The sequence below is a fragment of the Mobula birostris genome, chromosome 14 (assembly GCF_030028105.1).
Source record: "Mobula birostris isolate sMobBir1 chromosome 14, sMobBir1.hap1, whole genome shotgun sequence".
NCBI lineage: Eukaryota > Metazoa > Chordata > Chondrichthyes > Myliobatiformes > Myliobatidae > Mobula > Mobula birostris.
In genome coordinates, this window is record NC_092383.1 from 49845374 (window position 1) to 49865795 (window position 20422).

General features: G+C 44.1%; 1 protein-coding gene across 1 annotated transcript in view; it reads right to left on the bottom strand.

The window, feature by feature from the left end:
- Positions 1–20422, bottom strand: part of LOC140209389 (uncharacterized) — a 142869-nt gene that overhangs the window by 15446 nt on the left and 107001 nt on the right. Inside the window, exon 5 of the mRNA XM_072277640.1 lies at positions 6880–7013. Coding sequence (XP_072133741.1) covers positions 6880–7013 — 134 coding nt within the window. The remainder of the gene's footprint in view (positions 1–6879; positions 7014–20422) is intronic.

Consider the following 20422-nt stretch of genomic DNA (forward strand, 5'->3'; position numbering starts at 1 on the left):
AGTCTCTATTAGTACTTTTTACAGCATCCTGAAGGAATGTTCTTGTGGAGAGGTTGAGCAGCTGGGAGGAAGAGCTGGGAGTAGAAATTACAGCTGAAACATGGGAAGACATCTGTTATAATGCGAAAGAATTTCACTTTGTAATAGAACTAAAGCACCGCAACTCAAAATTCTGCATAGAGCCCATCTGACTCCAGATCGTCTGTCGAAATTTAAGACGGGGGTTTCTCCAATGTGTTCCAAATGTAAAGTAAATACTGGAACTTTCACCCACTGTGTTTGGACTTGTCCCAAACTTCAGAGTGATATTTTGGGTGAAATGGAAGATATTCTGAAGGTGGAGCTTGAACTGGACCTAGTGTCTTTTCTCTTAGGCTTACCCAGCAGTCGTATTATTAATGCACATCAGAAAAAACTTGTTAACATCCTGACTTTTTGTGCGAGGAAGAACACTTTACTTTGTTGGATATCCGATAAGGCCCCTGGACCTTTTGGTTGGCGTAAATTAATCATGGAATACATTCCTTTGGACTTTTTGACATGTATGGTACACTCAAAAACAAATAATTTTCATAAAACATGGCAACCTTTTCTGCAGTATGTTGATGTAAACCTGTCTGCTATACTAACAAGGGCTTTTGTATAGGATGTTGGGATGATGTCTGTATTCTGATGGAAGTGTTCTGATAGCTGATATCTGTGAGGAGAAGAAATGTGAATGTAAATGTATCCGTAAATTGAAAGTTTTGTTATGCTGAGCAAAAAAAAACTTTAAAAAAGTGAAAAAAAACCTATGCCCTCTCGTGCTAGCCATTTCAGCCCTGGGAAAAAGCCTCTGACTATCCACACGATCAATGGCTCTCAATTTCTTGTCCACCTCTATCAGATCATCTCTCATCCACCATCTCTCCAAGGAAAGGCCAAATTCACTCAACCTATTCTCATAAGGCATGCTCCCAAATCCAGACAACATCTTTGTAAATTTCCACTGCACCTTTTCTGTAGTTTCCACATCCTTGCTATAGTGAGGTGACCAGAGCTGAGCACTGTACTTCAAGTGGGGTCTGACCAGAGTCCTATATAGCTGCAACATTACCTCTCAGCTCCTGAACTCAATCCCACGATTGATGAAGGCCAATGCACCATATGCTTTCTTAACCACAGAGTCAACCTGCGCAGCAGCTTTGAGTATCCTATGGACTCAGACTTCAAGATCCTTCTGATCCTCCACACTGCCAAGAGTCTTACCATTAATACTATATTCTGCCAACACATTTGACCTACCAAAATGAACCTTCTCACACTTATCTGGGTTGAACTCCATCTGCCACTTCTCAGCTCAGTTTTGCAACCTATCAATGTCCCGCTGTAACCTCTGACAGCCCTCCATACTATCCACAACACCCTCAACCTTTGTGTCATCAGCAAATTTATAAACCCATCTCTCCACTTCTTCATTCAGGTCATTTATAAAAATCATGAAGAGCAGGGGTCCCAGAACAGATCCCTGAGGCACACCACTGGTGACCAACCTCCATGCAGAATATGACTCGTCTACAACCACTCTTTGCCTTCTGTGGGCAAGCCAGTTCTGGATCCACAAAGCAATGTCCCCTTGGATCCCATGCCTCCTTACTTTCTCAATAAGCCTGGCATTGCGTACCTTGTCAAATGCCTTGCTGAAATCCATATACACTACATCTCCTGCTCTACCTTCAATGTGTTTAGTCACATCCCCAAGAAATTAAATCAGGCTCGTAAGGCACGACCTGCCTTTCACAAAGCCATGTTGACTATTCCTAATCATATTATCCCTCTCCAAATGATCATAAATCCCGCCTCTCAAGATCTTCTCCATCAACTTACCAACCACTGAAGTAAGACTCGCTGGTCTTTAATTTCCTGGGCCATCTCTACTCCCTTTCTTGAATAAGGGAATAACATCCACAACCTTCCAATCCTCTGGAACCTCTCCCATCTCCATTGATGATACAAAGATCATCGCCAGAGGTTCAGCAATCTCCTCCCTCGCCTCCCACAGTAGCCTAGGGTACATCTCATCCAATCCCAGTGACTTATTCAACTTGATGCTTTCCAGAAGTTCCAGCAATCCTCTTTCTTAATATCTACATGCTCAAGCTTTTCAGTCCACTGTAAGTCATCCCTACAATCAGCAAGATCCTTCTGCGTAGTGAATACTGAAGCAAAGTACTGATTAAGTACCTCTGCTATCTCCTCTGGTTCCATACATACTTTTCTACTGTCACACTTGATTGGTCCTATTCTCTCACGTCTTGTCCTCTTGCTCTTCACATACTTGTAGAATGCCTTGGGGTTTTTCTTAATCCTGTCTGCCAAGGTCTTCTCATGGCCCCTTCTGGTTCTCCTAATTTCTTTCTTAAGTTCCTTCCTGCTAGCCTTATAATCTTCCAGATCTCTATCATTACCTAGTTTTTTGGAACCTTTCTTAAGCTCTTTTCTTCTGACTAGATTTACAACAGCCTTTGTACACCACGGTTCCTGTACCCTACCAGCCATTCGCTGTCTCACTGGAACGTACCTATGCAGAACTCCACACAAATATCCCCTGAACATTTGCCACATTTCTTCCGTACATTTCCCTGAGAACATCTGTTCCCAATTTATGCTTCCAAGTTCCTGCCTGATAGCCTCATATTTCCCCTTACTCCAATTAAACACTTTCCTAACTTGTCTGTTCCTATCCCTTTCCAATGCTATGGTAAAGGAGATAGAATTGTGATCACTAACTCCAAAATGCTCTCCCTCTGAGAGATCTGACACCTGACCAGGTTCATTTCCCAATGCCAGATCAAGTACAGCCTATCCTCTTGCAGGCATATTATGTCGAAACCTTCCTGAACACACCTAACAAACTCCACCCCATCTAAACTCCTCGCTCTAGGGACATGCCAATCAATATTTTGGAAATTAAAATCTCCCACAACAACCCTGTTATTATTACACCTTTCCAGAATCTGTCTCCTTATCTGCTCCTTGATGTCCCTGTTACTATTGGGTGGTCTATAAAAAACACCCAGTAGAGTTATTGACCCCTTCCTGTTTCTAACTTCCACCCACAGAGACTCAGTAGACAGTCCCTCCATGACTTCCTCCTTTTCTGCAGCCGTGACACTATCTCTGATCAACAGTGCCACACCCCCACCTCTTTTGCCTCCATCCTTGTCCTTTCTGAAACATCTAAAGCCTGGCACTCGAAGTAACCATTCCTGCCCCTGAGTCATCCAAGTCTCTGTAATGGCCACAACATCATAGCTCCAAGTACTGATCCATGCTCTAAGCTCATCCACTTTGTTCATAATACACCTTGCATTAAAATAGACATATCTCAAACCATGGGTCTGAGCGCGTCCCTTCTCGATCACTTGCTTATCCTCCCTCTCGCACTGTCTTCAAGCTTTCTCTATTTGTGAGCCAACCGCCTCTTCCTCCGTCTCTTCAGTTTGGTTCCCAACCCCCAGCAATCCTTGTTTAAACTCTCCCCAATAGCCTTAGCAAACCTCACCACCAGGATATTGGTCCCCCTGGGATACAAGTGTAACCCGTCCTTTTTGTACAGGTCACTCCTGTCCCAAAAGAGGTCCTAATGATCCAGAAATCTGAATCCCTGCCCCCTGCTCCAATCCCTCAGCCATACATTTATCCTCCACCTCACTCTATTCCTATTCTCCCTGTCACATGGCACAGGCAGTAATCCCGAGATTACTACCTTTGAGGTCCTGCTTCTCAACTTCCTTCCTAACTCCCCGTAGTCTGTTTTTAGGACCTCCTCCCTTTTCCTGCCTATGTCGCCGGTACTAATATGTACCACGACCTCTGGCTGTTCTCCTTCCCGCTTCAGGATATTGTGGACGCGATTAGAATCATCCTGGACCCTGGCACCTGGGAGCAAACTACTATCCGTGCTTCTTTCCTGCATCCAAAGAATTGTCTCTCTGACCCCCTATCTATAGATTCCCCTATCACTGCTGCCATCCTCTTCCTTTCCCTACCCTTCCGAGCCACAGGGCCAGACTCTGTGCCAGAGGCGCAGCCACTGTTGCTTCCTCCAGGTAGGCCATCCTCCCCCCCCCCCCCCCCCCCACGAAGAGTACTCAAACAGGATGACTTATTGTTAAGGGGTACAGCCACAGGGGTGCTCTCTAACCTCTGACTCCTGCCCCTCCATCTCTCTTTTACCTTAAGCTTTCTAATCAATTTTGGTTCTTTGCACAACACCCAATCCAGAATAGCTGATCCTCTAGTGAGCTGCTCTAAAAAGCCATCCCGTAGGTGCTCTAGAAATTCCCCCTCCTGGAATCCAGCACCAACCTGATTTTCCCAATATACCTGCATATTGAAAGCCTGCATGAGTATTATAACATTGCCCTTTTGACATGCATTTTCTATCTCCCATTGTAATTTGTAGACCACATCCTTACTACTGTTTGGGGTCTGTATACAACTCCCATCAAGGTCTTTTTACCTTTGCAATTCCTTAGCTCTATCCACAATGTCATCACTTTCTAATTAATTGATTTTTTTAAAAAACCAACAGCAGTTTCCCTGTGTTGTTCTGAATTTTCAATGTCTGCAGAATCTCTTGTGTTTATAATTCAGGTCTATAGATCAGATGAGCTCATTGGCAATAACAATTAGTACTTTCTGATAGGCTCATTGACATGTGTTGGAGAAAACTGAGAGATCACATGGAGTAATGCGTGATTTATTAAAAATTCCAGTGCACAGCAGGAGACTAGCCAAAGCAGATCTACCAGAGCATAAGCAACACACATCAAAGTTGCTGGTGAACGCAGCAGGCCAGCCAGCATCTGTAGGAAGAGGTGCAGTCGACGTTTCAGGCCGAGACCCTTCGTTAGGACTTCGTTAGTCCTGACGAAGGGTCTCGGCCTGAAACGTCGACTGCACCTCTTCCTACAGATGCTGCCTGGCCTGCAGCGTTCACCAGCAACTTTGATGTGGAGTTAGTCCTGACAAAGGGTCTCGGCCTGAAACGTCGACTGCACCTCTTCCTACAGATGCTGCCTGGCCTGCTGCGTTCACCAGCAACTTTGATGTGTGTTGCTTGAATTTCCAGCATCTGCAGAATTCCTCTTGTTTGCTACCAGAGCATAAATTTGGGTACAGCTTTTACATTCTCAATTGATGAGATTACCAGTAAAACTGTATCTTGATGACAGAATGGTGGCTACTGGAAGACTTAATTAAGTAACAGAGCAGGTCCTGAATACAGAGTGAAATGATTATCCTCAGGTCTAACAGTAAATCCAATTTTCTATTATAACAATGGGTGCACACCTTTACAATGGGTGAAGTTCCTGAAACTCGAGTGTCATCTCTGCTGCATTCCATGCCTCTACTTTTGTCACATTAGCACAATCCACATTTGCTAATTACGGTGAGCAGTTTCAAGCTGCTGGGTGTCAACATCTCTGAGGATCTCTCCTGGGCCAAACATATCGATGCAATTAGAAAGAAGGCATGACAGCAGCTATATTTCATTAGGAGTTTGAGGAGATTTGGTATGTCACCAAAGTCACTCAAATTTCTACATATGTACCGTGGAGAGCATTCTAACTGGCTACATCACTGTCTGGTATGGAGGGGCCACTGCACAGGATCAGAAAAGTCTGCAGAAAATTGTAACCTCAGTCAGCTCCATCATGACCTCCCCAATATCCAGGACACCTTCAAAAGGTGATGCTTTAAAAAGGTGGCATCCATCATTGAGGAGCCTTCAGGACATGCCCTCTTCTTATTACTACCATTAAGGAAGTGGCACAGGAGCCTGAAGTCACACACTCAACGTTGCAGAAACAGCTTCTTCGCCTCTACCATCAAATTTCTGAATGATCGTTGAACACACGAACACTTCCTCAGTATTTTTTCTTTTTTCCTTCTCGCTTTGCACTACTCATTGATTTATATATACAATATACTTATTGCAATCTATAGTTTGATTACTATGTATTGCAATGTACTGCTGCAGAACAAATTTCACAAGATATGTCAGTGATTTTAAACCCATTCTGATTCTATGTACTAGTTACTAACCCTTTCTAATCTTTCCCCTAAAATAGATCTTATAGAAACATATTTTATCAAAATAAACATTTTTCATAATAAAAATAATATTTACAAGAGCAAACATTGCAAAGCCTTTTCATTCTTTACATTCGAAGTCTGTTCTGTTTTATTACATCAATAGTGCTGCTGCCACTCCTGTGACCCCTAGGGTGGTACGCTTCTACAGTAACTGAGGGGCTTCCTCACCAACAAAACCCCTCCCTCTTCAGTAGTAGAACAACCTCCTTCCCCACCCAGCTGCACCCATCACGTACTCCTGCAGCATGGACTATGCTATTCGGCAGCATTCCTCCACGGACTATCAATGTGCCAGTTGACTAACAGGTTTCAGGCAGACCAAAGGGCATTGTTAATCTGCCAAAAACACCTCGTGGTATCACTGCTGCATTCCACTTCGTCTGCCGTTCCCTCTTCATGTTCAGGTGCCACCGAACTTGTTACTGCCTAAGCAGAATACACATCTCTGTTTACTAGTCCTCACTGCTCTTTCCCCTACAACAGCATGTGTTAGCTGGGACATGTAGTGGTTAGTGCAAGGTGATTACAATTTGGGGGCTTTGGAGTTCGGAACATCATCTGTAAAGAGTTTGTGTGTTCTTCCTGTGGAAAGCGCGAGGTTTCTCCACACGCTCCGGTTTCCACCCACAGCCCAAAGACGAACCGGCTGGTAGGTTGACTGGTCATTGTGATTAGCCTAGGGTTCAACTTGGGGGGGGGGGGGTCAGGAATGTCTATGCTGATTGGTTCACTGACCTGTGAATCGCTCTCTTAGCTGGTGTCTCCGTCGATACAGGTAGCAGCAGGAACACAAGAAACAGCAAACAATAATCCCGATGATGACAATAAATAGAAAGAGAGCAGAGGCAATTCCAGCAATAATCGTCGGGCTAGTTAAAGAGAAAGAGCAGAAACATTGTGTCAAAAAGCTGCAGTGACCAACGCATAATCAGAATCAACGTCCACTGACATGTCATGTTTAGTATCACTGACATGTCATGACAGATGTTGTTTTGCAGCAGCAGTACATTGTAATAAAATAACTATAAATTACAATAAGAAATACACTGCGGCCATACCTACCCATGGGAAAGGCTTCGGGAGTAATCCCCCGAGGAAGAAACCCGGAGCCGGGGTCCCTCAGGCAGTTTGATGTTTTTTACAACTTCACTCTGGCATCCTCTGTGACGACACTGGTGCCAAGCTGTATCGGTGCTTGCCCTTCCCTTGCACTACATGAGTGACGTGGAGAGCAGGAACCCGCTGCCTGGGCAACAGCCGGTTCTTCAAACCTTCCTGTCCAGGTTTGTGCCCTGGAGAGGACATAGTCCAGAGGCGCAAACCCATGATCCCTTGAGATCAACGGCTGCCTACTACTACCTCGTCCTTGATGGTAGCAATGAGAAGAAGACATGTCGTGGGAGATGGGGGTCCTTAATGATTGATGCCATCTTTTTTGAGGCATCGCCTTTTGACTGTGTCCTTGATGCTGGGGAGGCTAGTGCTCATGATGAAGCTGGCTGAGTTTGCAAACCTCTGCTGCTTTTTCCAGTCCTGGGCAGCGGCCCCTCCATACCAGGTAGTGACGCAACCAGTTCAAATGCTCTCCACGGTACAGCTGCATGTTTTCAAGAGGTTTTGGTGACATACTAAATCTCCTCAAACTCCGAATGAAAAAAAGCTGCTGTCATGCCTTCTTTGTAACAACTATTCATATCAGTTGCTTGCCCCTAAATTTTGCAAGGTTTTTAATTTACTGGCATAATTTACATATTACTATTTAACTATTTATGGTTCTATTACTGTTTATTATTTATGGTGCAACTGTAACGAAAACCAATTTCCCCCTGGGATCAATAAAGTATGACCATGACTATGACTATGACTATGAAAAGATTCAAGATTGTCATTTCCTGTACACAAGTGTAAGAACAAAATAACTGTTACTGTGGATCCAGTGCAGCACAGAAAAACCACAAAAGGTAAAACTAAAACACACACAAGTCTAAATGCATAAGATAGCATATATACATGGATTGATTGTATGCCCTTAAATTGGCACCAGGCTGTACATAAGGTGACTGGCGGGAGATAATAAAGCAGTGGTGGAGTTAGTGAGTGGAGACAATCGGTCTTACTGCTTGGGGAAAGTAACTGTTTTTGGGGCTGGTGGCCCTAGGGTATATGCTACGTTGCCTCCTCCCTAATGGGACTGGGTCAAACAGAGCACAAACAGGGTGTATGGAATCCTTCATGATAGAACATGTAATGTTAGGGAAGTAGTAAGAGATCATTTGGAAAAATAACAGGATATGGTATGGTCAATATGGATTTATGAAAGGAATTTCATGTTTGAGAGATCTCTGAAATTATAATTAGCAGAATAAACAAAGGGGAACCAGAGTATGTGACATATTTAAACACTCAGTGTGACTTTGAGAGAATGCCACACAGGAGAATAGAACAAGCAACATAACAGCATAGAACAGGCCATTCGGCCAACAATTACCCTAATCTGAGATCAATCTAACTCCTTTCTCCCACTCAGCCCTCTATTTTTCTTTCATCCATGTGCCTAAGATACATTAAATGTTCCTAATATATCTGCCTTTACTACCATGCCTGTTCCATACACCCACCACTCCTTGTGTAAAGAATTTACCTCTGACATCTCCCCTATACTCTTTCAATTACCTTAAAATTATGCCCTTGTATTAGCCATTTCTGCCCTAGGAGAACGTCTCTGGCTGTCTATGATCTATGCCTCCTGTCATCTTGTAAACTCTACCAAGTCACCTGTCATTCTCCTTCACCCCAAAGAGAAAAGCCCATTCCATCTTCATAGAACCTGCTTACTAACCCAAGAAACACCCTGGTAAATGAGGGGACCTGAACTGAATACAATATTCCGAGTATGGCCTAATCAGGATTTTATAGAGCTGCAACATTACCTCATGGCTCTTGAACACAATCCCCCAACTAATGATGACCAACACATCTTACATCTTCATAAACATCAATTGGCGCAACAAGAATATTAAACAAAATGTGAGCACATTGGATTGGGGGTTGACGAATGTTTTATTGAATTTTATTTAGAGATACAGCACAGAATAGGCCCTTTGAGCTGTGTCCCTTAGCAACCCCCGATTTTAACCCTAGTCTAATCATGGGACAATTCACAATGACCAATCTACTTACTAATTAGTATGTCTTTGGACAGCGGGAGAAAACCGTAGCACTGGAGGAAATTCACAGGAAGAAACATACAAACTTGCTTGCAACTCTGAACTCTTACCTCCCGAGCTGTAATAGCGTCACACTAACGGCTACACTAGCATGGTTTGTTAATTTATTATGGAAGTACATATACTGTATATTACCATTTACAACCTTGGAATTCATTTTCTTGCAGGCATTTACAGGTGAATACAATAGAATTTATAACAACTATATGTAGACAAAGACTGACAAACAACCAATGTGCAAATATAAAAAATAATGCTGAGAATGTTAGTTGTAGAGTCCTTGAAAGTGACTCTACGAATGATTGTACAGTCAGTTCAGAGTTGTGGTGAATGAAGTTATCCATGTTGGTTCAGGAGTTATCCATTTTGGTTGAGGAGTAATAACTGTTCCTGAACATGGTGGTGTGGGAGCTAAGTCTCCTGCGCAATGGTAGTAATGAGTAGTGAGGAGAGAGCATGGTCTGGAGGGTGGAAGTGCAAATGGCATTACATAGTGTACAGGTAATCTCCAGTGAATAGCCAGACAACTCAAAGTGACATAGCAGGCAATGTTATTGCATCAAGCACAGCTCCAGTGACCAAAGTTCAAACCTGACCTCTCTGTGCCTTTTGTGTGGAGTTTACACGTTTCCTCTAGTTTCTCCTGGGTACGCTGGTTTCTTCACACAGCACAAAGATTGATGATTGGCAAGTTAAACAGCCACTTTAATTGAACTTTTGTCTGACAGAGGAATAGAATAGATGGGATTGTCTTTGTAGTGGCCAGATGGCCTCCTTAAACATTCAGTGGCCATTTTAGGTATACCAGTACACCTACTCATTAGTACAAATATCTAATCAGCCAATCATGTGGCAGCAACTCAATAAATAAAAGTATGCAGACATGGGCATGAGGTACAGTTCTTGTTCAGATGGAACATCAAAATGGTGAAGAAATGTGACCCAAGTGATTTTGACCATGGAATGATTGTTGGTGCCAGATGGGGTGGTTTGAGTACATTGGAAACTGCTGATCTTCTAGAATTTTTCTAGAGTTTACAGAGAATGGTGCAAAAAAAAAAGAAAAAAATCCAATGAGCGCAGCTCTGTGGGTGTAAGCAGCTTGTTAATGAGGGCAGTCAGAGGAGAATGGCCAGACTGGTTCAAGCTGACAGGAAGGCGACAGTAACTCAGATAACCACATCTTACAACAGTGATGTGGAGAAGAGCATCTCTGAATGTACAACACATAGAACCTTGAAATGGATGGGCTACAGCAGCAGAAGACTACCAACACACAGAAATACACTCAGTGATCATTTTATTAGGGCCTGTTTCTGTGCTTTATGTCTCTACTATGATTTTGTTTGATATCTGGTGTGCACTGCTAGGAAGTGATGGAATCTAATAGAATTACTATCTTAAGTGGTATTTAAATTGGCAAGGCATTTCACAGTCAGTGGTATTGACGGTAGTTTGGGAAACTATTCTGTAAAGTGTAAACTATTCTGTGCACCCTGTTTCAGGTGTTGAACAATCTGTTGGTGTGACCATACTAATAATAACATTAGAAAATGCTGGCAAACTTAGCAGGTCAAGCAAAGAGAAAGCATTAACAATTTGCATCAGGACCTTCATTGGAGTCAAGAAAGAGATCAAGTTCAAAGAGAGATCAAAGAAGAGTCTAGGTAACAGAGTAGCTGGAGATGGCAAATGGGAGGAACAAAGAGCATTAGAATGAAATATATGGGCAGTGTGATCTGATATATTTCAAATTTCCAGTATCTGCAGAGAAACCATGAGCCCCCACATCCAACGCCACTTCTGTCTTCTTCAACGGTATCTTACCACCAAACACATCTTAACCTCCCCCCAACTCTCCTTTTCCTGCAGGGATCACTTCCTCTGTGATTTTCTTGTCCTCCACATCTACTTACCTACTGGCACATATCCCTGGAAATGGCGGAAATGCTACACGTAACCATTCAAACTTTCCTTCCAGGTGAGGATACACTTCACCTGCGTACCTGTTGGGGTCATCTAGTGTATCTGGTGCACCTGATACGGCCTCCACTACGCTGGAGAAACCTGACAAAAATTGGGCGCCTGCTTTATCAGGCACCTCTACTCCAACTGCAAGAAACAGAATTTTCTGGGGCCCAACCATTTTAATTCCTATCCCCATTCCTGTTTTGACATGTCGGTCCATGAGTTCCTCTTTTGCCATGATGAGGCCACTCTCAGGGTGGAGGAACAAAACCACAAATTTTGTCTGAGTAGCTTTCAACTTGACGTCATGAACAATGATTTCTCCTTTTAGTAATTTCCTTCTCCCTTCCCTCAATACCCCAATCTGGCCTCGTACTGCTTCTCCTCACTTGCCCATCACCACCCTCGAGCCTCTCCTCTTTCCCTTTCTCCCATGGTCCACTCTCCTCTCCTATCAGATTCCTTCTTCTCCACCTCTTTGTCAGCTCTCACCTGGCTTCACCCATCCCCTTCTAACTTGTCCTTCTTCCCCTCCCCCTACAAACAGGAGAATGGGGCTGAGAGAAAGAATGAATCAGGCATGACAGAGTGGCAGTGAGCGAAATGACCTGATTTTACTCCTGTGTATGGAGTCAGTGGTACTGGAATGAGTGTGGGTAACCCAATGGCACTGCAGTTTCTGGGTGGCACGATAGCACAGCGGTTAGCGTAACACTATTACAGCACTAGCCGTAAGATTGGACTTAGATTCCTGTAAGGAGTTTGTATGTTCTCACTGTGACCGCCTGGGTTTCCCGCAGTGCGCCAGTTTCCTCCCAAAGTCCGAGGTGGTACGGGTTAGGATTAGTGAGCTTTGGGCATGCTAAATTGGTGCCAGAAGCATTGCAGCACTTTGCAGGCTGCCCCAGCACAATCCTCCCTGATTTGCTGTGACGCAAACGACACATTTCATGTGCATTTCGATGTAAGTGGCAAACAAAGCTGGTCTTTCACCTTTCCAGTTCATCTCGGGTAAAGCCTTCCCTACCACTGAGCACATCCACATGGTGCACTGTCTCAGGAGAACTGCATCCACCATCAAGGACCCCTACCATCATGCCTTCTTCTCGCTGCTGCCGTCAGGAGGAAGGTACAGGAGCCTCAGGACACACACCATCAGGTTCAGGAACAGTTATTACACTTCGGCCATCAGGATCTTGTACCAGCATGGATAACTTTACTTACCCCATCACTGCACACCACAACCTACAGACTCATTTTCAAGGACTCTTCATTTCATGTTTGATATTTATTGATAACTATTATTATTAATAATTGATGATTATTATTGTTTTTTTATTTAGATTAGATTAGATTAAATTAGATTAGATTATGAGGACCCACAGTCCTCTTTTATTGTCATTTAGTAATGCATGCATTAAGAAATGATACAATATTCCTCTCGTGTGATATCACAGAAACACAGGACAGACCAAGACTGAAAAACTGACAAAAACCACATAATTATAACATATAGTTACAACAGTGCAAGCAATACCGTAACTTGATGAAGAATAGGCCATTTAGCATGGTAAAAAGTTCAAAGTCTCTCAAAGTCCCACATCTCACGCAGACGGGAGAAGGAAGAAAACTCTCCCTGCCATACCCGACCACAGTCCGACTCTGAGTTGTCCGAAAACTTTGAGCTCCGACCAGCCCTCCGACACCGAGCACCAAGCACCATCTCTGCCGAACGCTTCGACGCCAGACCTGGTTGCCAGCAGCAGGCAAAGCCGAGGATTTTGGGGCCTTCCCTCTGGAGATTCTCGATCGCACAGTAGCAGCGGCAGCGAACCGGGCATTTCAGAAGTTACTCCAGATGTTCCTCCGTGCTCTCACAGCTGTCTCTATCAAATCAGAATTGTGCATGGCCCCTATTTAACAATACGATATCATTTCATCAGAGAGGCTATGCGCGCTGCGTCGCGTCGCCATCTTCTCCTCCCTCCACAGTTTGTTGGCTTTTGCACACTGGTGGTTTGTTTGTCCTGTTGGAAGTGGTCTTTCATTGATTCTATTGTGTTTCTTGTACTTTCTGGTAGCAGCAGGGATACCGAGGAGCAGATTGGGAGGCAGATTTTGGAAAGGTGCAAAAATAACAGTGTTGTTATCATGGGTGACTTTAACTTCCTTAATATTGATTGGCACCTGATTAGTTCCAAGGGTTGAGACAGGGCAGAGTTTGTTAAGTGTGTCCAGGACGGATTTCTGTCACAGTATGTTGAGAGGCCGACTAGGGGGAATGCCATACTAGATCTAGTATTAGGTAATGAACCGGGTCAGGTCACAGATCTCTCAGTGGGTGAGCATCTGGGGCACAGTGACCACCACTCCCTGACCTTTAGTATTATCATGGAAAAGGATAGAATCAGAGAGGACAGGAAAATTTTTAATTGAGGAAGGGCAAATTATGAGGCTATAAGGCTAGAACTTGCAGGTGTGAATTGGGATGATGTTTTTGTAGGGAAATATACTATGGACATGTGGTCGATGTTTGAGATCTCTTGCAGGATGTCAGGGATAAATTTGTCCTGGTGAGGAAGATAAAAAATGGTAGGGTGAAGGAACCATGGGTGACGAGTGAGGTGGAAAATCTAGTCAGGTGGAAGAAGACAGCATACATGAGGTTTAGGAAGCAAGGATCAGATGGGTCTATTGAGGAATGTAGGGTAGCAAGAAAGGAGCTTAAGAAGGGGCTGAGAAGAGCAAGAAGGGGGCATGAGAAGGCCTTGGTGAGTAGGGTAAAGGAAAACCTCAAGGCATTCTTCAATTATGTGAAGAACAAAAGGATGACAGGAGTGAAGGTAGGACTGATTAGAGATAAAGGTGGGAAGATGTGCCTGGAGGCTGTGGAAGTGAATGAGGTCCTCAATGAATACTTCTCTTCGGTATTCACCAATGAGAGGGAATTTGATGACGGTGACGGCAATATGAGTGAGGTTGATGTTCTGGAGCATGTTGATATTAAGGGAGAGGAGGTGTTGGAGTTATTAAAATACTTTAGGACGGAAGTCCCCGGGGCCTGACGGAATATTCCCCAGGCTGCTCCATGACGTGAGGCAAGAGATTGCTGAGCCTCCAGCTAGGATCTTTATGTCCTCGTTGTCTATGGGAATGGTACTGGAGGATTGGAGGGAGGCGAATGTTGTCCCCTTGTTCAAAAAAGGTAGTAGTAATTATAAGTCCGGGTAATTATAGACCAGTGAGCCTTACGTCTGTGGTGGGAAAGCCGCTGGAAAAGATCCTTAGAAATAGGAACTATGAGCATTTAGAAAATCACGATCTGATCAGGGACAGTCAGCATGGCTTTGTGAAGGGCAGATCGTGTCTAACAAGCCTGATAGAATTCTTTGAGGAGGTGACCAGGCATATTGATGAGGGTAGTGCAGTGGATGTGATTTACATGGATTTTAGTAAGGCACTTGACAAGGTTCCACATGGTAGGCTTATTCAGAAAGTCAGAAGGCATGGGATCCAGGGAAGTTTGGCCAGGTAGATTCAGAATTGGCTTGCCTGCAGAAGGCAGTGGGTTGTGGTGGAAGGAGTACATTCGGATTGGAGGGTTGTGACTAGTGGTGTCCCACAAGGATCGGTTCTGGGACCTCTACTTTTTGTGATTTTTATTAATGACCTGGATGTTGGGGTAGAAGGGTGGGTTGGCAAGTTTGCAGACGACACAAAGGTTGGTGGTGTTGTAGATAGTGTAGAGGATTGTCGAAGATTGCAGAGAGACATTCATAAGTTGCAGAAGTGGGCTGAGAAGTGGCAGATGGAGTTCAACCCGGAGAAGTGTGAGGTGGTACACTTTGGAAGAACAAACTCCAAAGCAGAGTACAAAGTAAATGGCAGGATACTTGGTAGTGTGGAGGAGCAGAGGGATCTGGGGGTACATGTCCATAGATCCCTGAAAGTTGCCTCACAGGTAGATAGGGTAGTTAAGAAAGCTTTCATAAGTCAAGGGATAGAGTTTAAGAGTCGCGAGGTAATGATGCAGCTGTATAAAACTCTGGTTAGGCCACACCTGGAGTACTGTGTCCAGTTCTGGTCACCTCACTATAGGAAGGATGTGGAAGCATTGGAAAGGGTACAAAGGAGATTTGCCAGGATGCTGCCTGGTTTAGCGAGTATGGATTATGATCAGAGATTAAGGGAGCTAGGGCTTTACTCTTTGGAGAGAAGGAGGATGACAGGAGACATGATAGAGGTATACAAGATATTAACAGGAATAGATAGAGTGGATAGTTAGTGCCTCGTCCCCCGGGCACTACTGCTTAATACAAGAGGACATGGCTTTAAGATAAGGGGTGGGAAGTTCAAAGGGGATATTAGAGGAAGATTTTTTACTCAGTGGTTGGTGCGTGGAATACACTGCCTGAGTCAGTGGTGGAGGCGGATACACTAGTGAAGTTTAAGAGACTACTAGACAGGTATATGGAGGAATTTAAAGTGGGAGGCAGGGTTTGAGGGTCGGCACAACAATGTGGGCCGAAGGGCCTGTACTGTGCTGTACTATTCTATGTTCTATGTTCTGTGAATGACCAAGAAAATGAATCTCAGTGTTAAATACGATGACATATCTGCTTTGATAATACATTTACTTTGAACTTTTAGAACGTCTGAATGGTTCTGAAAAATACGTGGACTATCCAGAGTCAGTGGCTTTGGTCAAACTGTGACGAGCCACTCTCAACATGCAGTCTGCCCTTATTGCCTTTGGTACTACGCCATGTGTGTCAGTACGTACAGCCAGCAGTGTGCTTGGGCTGGTCATGCAAATGATGCTGGTATGGAGTATGTGCAGAGATCATTTATATCACGGTGAGTTTGTATGTGATAGACGGCCACACACCCAGTGGTTCTTATTGGCATGCTGAGGGCTTGCTCTTGCCGACAATCATCCATGCACCATCAATCTGCAGGACATGTCACTCAGGGACTTGGGCTAAATTATATTTTTTTGTGTGACTGCATGATTACTGCTATCCTCTATGTGCTATATGTGTCTTGTGCTGTATATGACTGTTGGTACTGTGTTTTGTAGCTTGGCCCCAGAGGAATGATGTTTTGTGTGGTTGTATTCATGTATAGTTGAATGATAATTAAATGAGCTTGAATTTGTTGGGTTAAGGTGGTTCTGGTAAGGGAGTGGCAGTGTATTGAAGGGTTTGTCAACCCCAGGATCTGATGGTAATGATTCAGATTATTTATCACATGTACATTGAAACATTCAGTGAAATTCGTCGTTTGGACTAACCAACACAGCTGACGGTGTGCTGGGAGCCACACGTAAGGGTCGCTGCACATTATGGTGCCAATGTCGCATGCTCCCAATGCTCCGTAGAACATCACAGAGTACAGACAACAAAACAACAGCAGAAACAAGCGCTGTTCTTCCCATCTTCCCAAGCAGCCAGCTAGCCGTGCATACATACTGTACACAGTCCTCTAAATGCAGGACAGGCTGTCTTTGGCCTCCGGCAGACTCAGAATCACTTTCCGCTTCCCCGGTGGAGTCAGAGATTCAGAGACTCAGGTACCCGGTCATTGAGACTTGACTTCTGGACTTCCAACGAACCTTCTTGCTTCAATCTGGACTTCCGATCAATGTTTGGTATTGGCCGAGGACTCAAAGATGACGGGGCTCCAATATTACGCCTCAAAATTCAGTCCCACTGACTCACCTAGAGGGCCTCCGCTGCTTGTGCCTCCTGCCCACAAGGAACTCTGATCCAGGAACACTTTTAACAACTGCAGCCCTCATCCTCACTGGTGTGTGAACCACACCCACGTCACTGGCCTTCGAAAGCTTAGACTCCAGTCTGACCTCGAATTCCCTAACATCCCTTTCCCTAAAAATCTAACCCCTAACCCCCATCTCACCAGGGCACAATGGGAACATTTGTTTCCACAAGAATGGAAGCTTCACCTTTTTCAACCAGATCCAGGCAGACCAGCACTGGTGTGTCAATAGTCTCAGTTACTCTAACACCTGCTTCCGAAAACTCCAGTTTCAATGACAAGTAATCACCATATGGGTAATCATCAGTACTAGGCCCCAAATCTCAAGGGCACTGAGTGTCATCAATGGTAATTGTGTCAAATACTGGTTGTAAAAGGATTTATAAAACAAAGTAACTTGAGAACCTGTGTCAAGTATGGCTTTAGCACAAACACCTTCAATCCAAATGGATACATGAAAACTTGGTCCCACTAAATCTTCAGGAATAGTGTTTTGCACTTTAGTATTTCCCTTGATACAGTGATTGGAATGTGTTCTCTCTAAGATGCAAAGCCGTTCCTTTACTGGGTCCCTCCGTAATTTTGCTTCATTTCTTCTGTTTGATTAACCGCTAACTTACTTTTGGAAGAAGATCTTCCTGTCCCTCACAGTCTTGCTTGAAAGATCCATCTTGTCCACAGTTGTAACAGAAAATACCGGCTGCCCCTCTAGTCAAGAAACTCTTCTCAGCAACATTCTTCTGCTTAGCAAGTCTTCCAGCTGGGTCGGGTTTCCCAATGGACGTGTCACGTTTAGCTGGAACATTAGCAAATATCCACTGAGTCAGCTCAGCTCAAAGGGCTTTCACCCATTCCTTGTGGCATCAAGGCTCAGCTTAGCAGCAGACACTATCACTGAATACTCAGCTTTTGGAAACGTTCCACTTCTCAGTCATGCCTTCCTCCTCTCTAACATCTCTGAGTAACTTGGTGAAAGACAGAGGAAGGCGCATCTTCTAGGTCATTCGAATACATAGAGCAATCACATCATGTGACAGCACTCCCTTCATAACTCTCACCCTCTTCACCCTTAGCTACATTCCCCCTCACCTCCCTCCAGGGATATAGCCCTACCTCTCAAGCTGCCCATTCTATTGGGCACCGTGACTTCAGTCACATCACTGACAGCCTGGATTAATACGACATCCGTACTAGCTGACTGGTCAAAATGCCATTCAGTGTAACTTCCCCAACACTCAGCACTTTAAGTAGCAGTTCATCAGGAATTTGCACTGCACCAGACCTTAATCCCATGGCAACCATAATAACGTACTAATAAACACACAAATAAACGGCTTAATCAATCCTTATACAGCATTCAAAATCCAGGACGAGCCCCCTCAAATGCAACCCTCTCACTGGGGCCCATACACCAACTTGGCTCGTTAGCTAACCCTGCTAACAGCCACATGACTGAGCAGTGGGAAGGCCACCTTTCATAAGCAATATACATCTGCAGTCAGTATGATTGGGGTTCAACCAAACAGGAAAGTTGGGAAGCACTGAGTAAGGAACACTGATGGTAACACATGCTATGTAAATACGGCCCCATACACAATCACAGGTCGCCAAGAAATGACAGAGTATACACCAGCTTATAATTATAAATAGTATATTTACCAATTTTTCCACGTTATCAAACAATTAACAGAAAAAGAAAATAAAAATAAAAAGTTAAACCAGTCCAATGTGCACATAAATGCTGGAGCTCATTTCTGGAGTAATTGGGTGTATCGCTTACTCACATGCTGAACCCATGTTCTGCATGAAAGACACCAGTCGCGGTTTGAACTTCCCTCGAAGACCATCTCGGAATGAACTGGCTAACTCAGCGGTATTGGCACTTCGTCCTTTGAACCATTCTTATACACAAAGCACTTCTTATAATGGGGTCTCTCCTTCGAGCGGCATTTTAAATCTTTCCTTGTGCCCTGCTCCGAAGCTCCCACCAAAAGATCTCAAACTAGAATTCCTTCTGTCTTTCAGAAATCTCATCTGCCCAAGTCTCTTGAATGTTCTACTGGGCAGAAAGTTACGACGTGTACCAAGACAACCTCGGATGGCTGACACCACATTGCTAAGCTGGACAACATGGCTTCTTATCCTTAACCAAAGCCAAAGAACACATACTAGCAGGACAAACTGCTTTTACAGAAAACTATTAAATTAAAAATACCTCATAGCATAGCAGTAGAAATCTTACCCAGGGCATTACACATCTAAAAATGTACAGCTAAATCTGAGCCATGATTTAGAATGAGGAGTGTTCTCTGCTGGTGTCCATTGCTAGGGCTGTGATGGCAAGTGTGGCTTTGGCAGGACAGTGGTGGTTGAAGGTTTCAGTGGGGCCGGTGTGGTAATGGACGGGGTGGGTTGAGGACGTAGTAGTGGGGTTGGCCGTGGTGAGGGGTGGTCTGCTGATGCTCATAGCAACATATCAACACGATTCAAGCTCTTTTCCAGTTCGCATCTACAACTCGATCATGTTAATCATGCACATTAACAGCGACTAATTCACAGGCCTCATGAAAATACTTTTGGAAATTTAGCAGGCAATTTAGCGTGTACAGCTATATGGCACAGATACGGGCCTTTGGCCCAACCAGTCCTTGCTGACCACAGCGCCACCCAGCTAGTCCTAATTTCTTGTGTGTCCCATTCCTCTCTAAGCCTTGCTCCTCCATGTAGCTATCCAAATTCTTCTCTAATGATACTATTGTACCTCTCTTAACCACTTCCTCTGGCAGCTTGTAAACGTAACTTTGCTAGATCAAATAACGACAGCATAAAAAGATCGTTACTTATCTTTTCAACTGTTTATTTCTTCGAGCTCAGCCGGTGAGTGAACTTAGATCCGACATCAGGGAGAGACCCTGTCTCATCTCCCCGGCGGTTCTACAAGTTCACTGCACGATGTCAGAATTGTCAGAAGTTATAAGGCCACCGATACAAAAGAACAATCAGTTTGATAACCATTCCGGTCAAGTCAATGGACTATTGATACAAAAGTACAATCAATTTGTTAGACACTCCGGCCACCTTAATTAAGGAAAAGAATGTCCTACCTGGTTTGCTGGAGTCACAACTTAATTACAAAGGTAAGAACATTTGTCAAATTTATGCTTTAATTAAGAAAGGAATGTTCTGTCTAATTTCCATTAGGCACTGCTTTTTGTCAAAATCAAAAGGTGTGAAAAGCCCAGAGACATCTGATGTGGATCTGGGCAAACTTGAATTATCTTGCTCCAAAGAAGGCAGCTGTGAGA